Below are 6,574 nucleotides of genomic sequence, written 5' to 3'. Positions count from 1 at the left end.
CTTATTCTACTAAGCCATCTCCCAGGCCCAGAAAAGTGAATTTTATCCTAGTGGGTCATTGTGAAAGTCTATACTGATTCAGTGTGTTTATTGGGGTACTTACTCTGTGTACAGAAGTGAGCAGAAGCAGTCACAGTCTCAAAGCACCCGGTCTAGTTCTTGGCCGGCTGCATAGCTTAGTGGTAGAGCACTTGCCTCACATGCTGGAGGCCTGGGGTTTAGTCCTCAGTGTTAAAGACAGAAGGTAGTGGAGAAAGGGAAGGAGAGAAGGAAGGAAGAAAATGCTGAAGTCTAATCCAGGAATGAAGAGACTTGGCAGGACTCTTTGAAGAAAGCATGTGTGTATTAAATTACAGGACAATGTTTGAGCCTTGCCACTAATAGCACCAGCTTTATTCTTCAGCACATGAGTAAATATGCCCCAAACAGAAGCAGTGCTTCATTTCATCTCTCTGTACACTACCTCTAGTTTCTTTTCTCTGCCCTCCTCCTCTTCCTCTTCCTCTTCCTCCCCCTCCCTCCCCCTCTCCTCCTTCTCTTCCTTCCTTCCTCTTTTCTTTTTCATTTTTTTCAGGACCTAGAGCAGAGGCCCTTGTTCCTCTGTGATCCTCCATGTGGGTGATTAAACCAGCTCTACCTGCACAGTCTTCCTTAGAATAGCTCGACTACAGTGGCCAGTAGATTTTATTCACACAGGATTCCCATTAAAAATTAACTCAGCAGGTACAATTCAGCTCATTTCATAGCCTTTATGCTGTCACAAAGGCCTCCTAAATAGACTCGTAGGATAGTGGATTTGCCCATTGTTAATTATGAACCAGCAGGCACTCAGTTCACTTCTCAGTTCCAAATAGGAAAAAGTACTTAGTTCCAAGGAAGCTATTTTATTTTGGTTGTAGCTTTCTTTAGTAAAGATACAGTCTCTTGGCAGTTATTTGGCTCTTTTAAAGACTGAATTATCAGTCTTATGATTACTTGAGATTTATTGTTCCCAAAGTGGGGAGTGGCTTACAAGCTTTTGGATAGCATTTGCCTCAGTTAAAAAGAATCCATTTGCCTTAGGTATTTAGGGTCAGTATTGTGAAATGTTTCTGTTAAGAGACATAATAGAATTTGTAGACATAGCAGACACATGTGATTCCACTGTCCCCATTTCCAGATACTGAAGTTTGTGTCTCAGTCCCTCAGCTAGTTTTATGTGTGTGCATATATGTATGTGTGTAAATTTTAAGATAGCAGCTGGGGAGATAGCAGCATGAGTGCTGCCTGGCAAGCACAAGGCCCTGGGTTCAGTCCCTGGCGTGCCAATACAGTAAAATGAAAAATTTAATATATACTAAACCCTGTGATTTATACAAACTTGTGATATATATGAAATACTGAATGTATGTTAAAATCTTACATAATTAATGCTTCACATAAAGCACACAATAAATAGAACAGATTGAGCTCTTAACAGCAGGTAAAACTGTTTTTTAGTTCTTTACACATCAAACCTTAATTGATACTGTTTTAGGGTAAGGATGACAGCAAACAAGGTATTGCAGAACGGTGGCACATGCCTGTGATCCCAGCTTTTGGTAGACTGAGATAGGAGGATCACTGAGTTTGATGCCAGCCTGAACTACAGAGGAAGAATCTGTCTTAAAGAATTAAAAAAAAAAAGGGGCCGGCGAGGTAGTTTGGCGGATAAAGCACCTGCTTAGGCAAGTATGCAGGGCCCACGGTTCAATCCCTGGCACTACATGCTGTGCCAGCCCCACCCCCAGGGTGGGCTGAGCTGGCCACTAAAGAAAATAAATAGTAAAAATAAGAAAAAAAAAAACCACATTGAGCTTTTGCTTTCATAAGTTCATATTCTGGGAATATGTGTTTATTGAAGATAAAAGTAAAAGGTTTTATGTGTCCATATTCTGTGTGAAAGGGGCTGGGGAGATGGCTCAATAGAATAAGCGCTTCCCTGGCAAGTGCAAGGGCTTGAGTTCAATCCTCAGTTCCACCAAAAAAAAAGTGTCATATTCTGTGTGAAAGATCAGTGTTCATATTACTACAGCTTTCATCTAGCTTCAGCGTATCCAAGGGGAGCAATCACAGTGTCCTTTTCATTTGTGCATATTGTGTGTGATCTTCACCTGGTGTTATATGAGATCATGCTTTAACATAAGCAAGCAGAGTCCACCACAGTAGGTCCTCCACTTACACGTGAGTTCTGCTCCCGGAGAATGTTCGTGAGTTGACTCATTCGTAAATTGGAGAGTCTTCTACATCTCTGAGACAGATACACCATGTACATTGCTTTGCGCTTCCCAGTGTCCCCTTTGCTCCGCTGCTTTTCCCCTGCTTCCAGGTGTCCGGGCTCTGACTGAGCACTGCACTGCTGTACACTCCACACCGTACAGCGAGCACACAGGAGCACACTGTGGCAGTGTCTGGCGGACACATGCGCTGCTTCCCTGAGTCGTTCACAGCCAGGAATGTTCCTAATGTGAGGTCCGGTCATATCTGAGAGTTCACAACTCCAGTGTTGGTTAGTCAGGAGACTTACTGTAAAGCACATGTTTGAGTATCTGCTTTCTGTGGTTCATGGTATGCTGGAGAGTCAGTTGGATATCTTCCCTGTCCTCAGTGGACTTAGCATGTAGCAGGGGAGGTAGGGCTCATAAAGACGGTAGGTACAGAGCTTAGTTCCTCTTTTCAGGTATTTCTTTGTTGAGTGGCAAGAGGCACCAGGACAGGCACTGGGAACAGGGAGGAAGAGGACAGGTTCCTGGCCCTCAGAGGGGAAGCCCAGAGCAGCCAGGTGAACCAGGTGAAGCCCAGCAGGCAGAGTGACACAAGCATTAGACTAGTGAAAGAGCGTTGTGGGGCGGGGGAGGGCCTCTGTGCCAGTAAAGAGGGAGGAAGGTGCCCTGAAGTGAGGAGGGAGTGTCTTGGCAGAAACATGGGTTCTCCTTGAATGAGGAGCTTCACTAGACAGAGGAGGAGGAAGATCCTAAAGGAAGGGGCGATGGGAAGCCATCAAAGAACTTGAAACATTGGAGAGGACATAGTCCTACTGCACTATGGCTGATGCTGGGTGTGGAGTAGAAAGTGCACATTGAGGAGAGGCCTCCGGTAGGGAGGGCTGTCTGAGAAGCAGACAGAAGGAAAGGAGAGGGTGTTTCTTCTGGCCTTTTAAGAGGTCCTAGTTTGGGGAGAAAGGAGAGCCTGTGGAGTGTTTCGCAAAGTGAGTGGGATGGTGTGTGGCCAGTTCCCACTGCAGAGCAGCGTTAGGGGACTTCCTGGGAGGCCTAGAGGGTGAGGACATGGGAAAAATTAAGAGCACAGCCTGTGGCAAGACTCTGGTTGTTTTGGAATAGGCTCTCTCGTCACTGGACCCTATTGTGGACTCTGACCTGATGAGAGCACCCCAGAGGGCTGTGGTCCTCAGTGACAGGAGTGGCACCTTACTCCTGAACCTTGGTACATGTGGTCTTGATTTTAGCACGTGCTACCCTCATTATTCTAAGTGTAATATTTTAAAATTTGTTTACATTGGTTTATCTTTTCCTAACATTTTAAGTGTTTCTTGTGAAAGGTTCTGAGAATTTCCTAAGAGAGCTATATACTTCTGACCCTGATCAATATTAAGAAGTTTGAGGCCAGCTAAATAGCTCAGCAGATTAAAGTGCCTGCAAGCAGGCGCAAGGGCCTAGGGCTCAATCCTGGGCCTGCCTTGCTGGTCCCAGTCCCGCCCCTGGGGCTCGCTGAGACAGCAGTTGAGACTGGGCATGGTAGTGCATGCCTAGAATCCCAGCTCTTGGGAGGCTGTAAACAGGTGGATCACTATGAGTCCAATGTAGTAGTGAGACCCTGAACACCCTGTAGACCCTTCCCTAAAATACAAAAAAAAAAAAAAAAAAAAAATTAAGAAGTTTGCATATGCCATTTTCCTACACATTCATTAGAGCACTCAAAGTGGTACTTGTGTGCATCTTTAAGGGCCAAATTGACGAAAGAAGACTTGAAAAGTACAATTTAAACCAAAGGCAGAAAGTCAGTAATCTGTCTTTTAATCACTGTTTTGTTTTCTTTTTTTTAATGATAGGTTTTTGGGGGGGTTTTTTGGCAGAACTGGGGATTGAACTCGGGCCCTTGTGCTTGCCAGGCAAGTGCTTATTCTCGTGAGCCATCTCCCCGGCCCCTGTCTTCTAATCACTGTTGACATGCCAATTATCCATTTTAGGTTTTCCCCTGTATGTATATACGTACATGTACAAAACTTTATCTAAAAAGGGATTACCTTATAAACAGCTTTGTAACTCAGAAACATCTGTTTATCCTAGTAAGTAAGTTCCCTGCTTACCAATAATAAGTTGGGTGGGGTGAAGGGACAGCCACCTCCCAATATCAAAATCTTACTGAATAATTAAACTCTATCACCTTCTTGCTTTTTATCAGCTTCAGCGTCAGACACAGCACAACAGCCATCTGAAGAGCAAAGCAAGTCCCTCGAAAAACCAAAACAGAAAAAGAACCGCTGTCTGATGTGCAGAAAGAAAGTGGGGCTCACGGGTAAGGGCCTCTATCGCATGGTGTGAAATTGTGCTCTAACATAATGCACGGCTGTTACTCATTTCAGTTAACTTGTTTCTGTCCCTTGAGAGTTACTGTTCAGTACACTTCAGCGTTCACATTGCTTTCCTGGCACTGGGAATTGAAAATTGAGCCCCACAGTTCTCACATCGAGCTGTTTGTTTGTACCAACCTGTTTGTTTGTTTGTTTGTTTGTTTGTTTGTTTGTTTGTTTGAAATAGGGTCACCCTGAATTACACAGACTGAGCTTGAATTTATAGTCCTCCTGTCTCAACTTCCCAGACTTACAGGATTACAGATATGTGCTACCACACAAACTGACTTTTCTTTTTTTAATTTTGAGACAGAATCTTGCTAAATTGTCTAGGCTGGCCTTGAACTTGCAATCCTCCTGGCGTAGCCCCTAGTAGTTGGGACTATAGGCATACACCACCATGCCTAGCTTATAAGTTTTCTTAAATAAGATACCTTTAATTATGGGCTAGGCAAGCACTCTGTCACTGAGCTACACCCTGGCCTGACATTTTAAAATACACGTATTTCATATCAAATAGAATCTTTCTAAATCTCATAAACTCTCAGACTTTATGATTACCAGCTGAGCCTTAGCAATTTTCTTGTCCAGTCTGACAGTCCAGTCTACTGTTGTTTAATTTTTCTTTCATTATATGAAGTGAAAAAAATGTAAAGGAAATCAAGGGGTACAAAGTGAGCTTAAGGCCAGTCTGAAGTACATAGTGAGACCCTGTCTCAGAAAGACATAAAAAAGACTGATTCTTAAGCTATAGTTCCAAAATTCCATAACATAAAACCTTAATTCAAGAGAAAAAGACTATACATACCTGTTACATCTCTATTTTGGCTTCAGTTCTTTGACATTTTTACAAAATTAAAGGAATTAAAGGCATTTGTTATGTGTTTACTGAAAGTTGAACACTTAGTGCATTTTTCATTTAACCCTTATAATAACTTATTCCTGAATTACAGTTCCAGAAACTGAGGCTCAGAGTGGCCAAGTAGTTTGACTACAGAGTGAGTAGACTGAGACTTAGGGGTGCTGACTGTGGATGTGGTCCTCTTAAATTCTGCCCCAAAGTACATTCACATATCAGAGGAGCAGAGGAAAGCCGATGGGTGTGCTGTGCTGGTTTTTTGTAGGGTTTTTTAAACTGTGCTACTAATAGTTTTTTCAGGGAGTTTACTTGATCTTTCGAAACTAAATGTTAAGACTGCCTCTGACAGTGTGCTTAATTTTACATTAGTCTTTGATTCTAAAAAATTCCCACATTGTCAGTTTTAGCAACCCCATTTTTAATAGGAAGTTGTGGCTGTAGGCTCCTTGATCTTACGTACTCTAGTACAAATCTTGATCTGTAGATGGGAATCAGAAATGGAGCTCTGCTTGTGAACTTTGGAAGTGGAGCTTTTGAAACTTCATTTGAAATAATTCTCTAGATTGCTGCCTCTGTAACACATAAGGCCAGATGAACTACACCGTGAGACCCTGTCTCAGAAAGATGTAAAATTAAATTCTGATCCTAAGCTATAGTTCAAAATTCCATAGCATAAGACCTTAATTCAAGAGAAAAAGACTGTACATACCTGTTACATCTCTACTTTGGCTTCAGTTGTTTGGCATTTCTACAAAATTAAATATCACTTAATTTTAAGTCATGCTGAAGAGCTTAGTGTTTTGTCCTGCCACCCAGCTCACATTTCTGTCTGAATCCCTTTTCAGGGTTTGAATGCCGCTGTGGAAATGTTTACTGTGGTGTACACCGCTCCTCAGATGTTCATCATTGCTCTTACAATTACAAAGCTGATGCAGCCGAGAAAATCAGAAAAGAAAATCCAGTAGTAGTTGGTGAAAAAATACAGAAGATTTGAACTCCTGCTGGAATACAAAAATCCTTTGACCATCTGCAAACTAAAAATTGACTTGAGGTTTTTCTTCCTAGTCACTGGGAATGTAGAGCAATGTATCTTGCATAGACCTTTT

At 42.5% G+C, this 6,574-nt stretch overlaps 1 protein-coding gene and 1 long non-coding RNA gene across 5 annotated transcripts in view; one reads left to right on the top strand and one right to left on the bottom strand.

Annotated features, from left to right (window-relative positions):
• Zfand6 (zinc finger AN1-type containing 6) overlaps window positions 1–6,568 on the top strand; it is a 59,856-nt gene extending 53,288 nt beyond the window's left edge. For all 4 annotated transcript variants that reach the window (XM_023704645.1, XM_023704644.1, XM_023704646.1 and 1 more), the window contains 2 exons: window positions 4,441–4,554; window positions 6,314–6,568. In XM_023704645.1, coding sequence (XP_023560413.1) covers window positions 4,441–4,554; window positions 6,314–6,462 — 263 coding nt within the window. In that variant the 3' untranslated portion in view covers window positions 6,463–6,568. The remainder of the gene's footprint in view (window positions 1–4,440; window positions 4,555–6,313) is intronic.
• LOC111813560 overlaps window positions 6,109–6,574 on the bottom strand; it is a 10,905-nt gene continuing 10,439 nt past the window's right edge. Inside the window, exon 3 of the long non-coding RNA XR_002818784.1 lies at window positions 6,109–6,216. This is a non-coding gene — a long non-coding RNA (uncharacterized LOC111813560). The remainder of the gene's footprint in view (window positions 6,217–6,574) is intronic.

Source organism: Octodon degus, unplaced genomic scaffold, assembly GCF_000260255.1.
Source record: "Octodon degus isolate 3935 unplaced genomic scaffold, OctDeg1.0 scaffold00199, whole genome shotgun sequence".
In the NCBI taxonomy this organism is placed as follows: Eukaryota; Metazoa; Chordata; class Mammalia; order Rodentia; family Octodontidae; genus Octodon; species Octodon degus.
The sequence above is the reverse complement of the archived record's forward strand: the minus strand, read 5'-3'. Positions and strand labels throughout refer to the sequence as shown.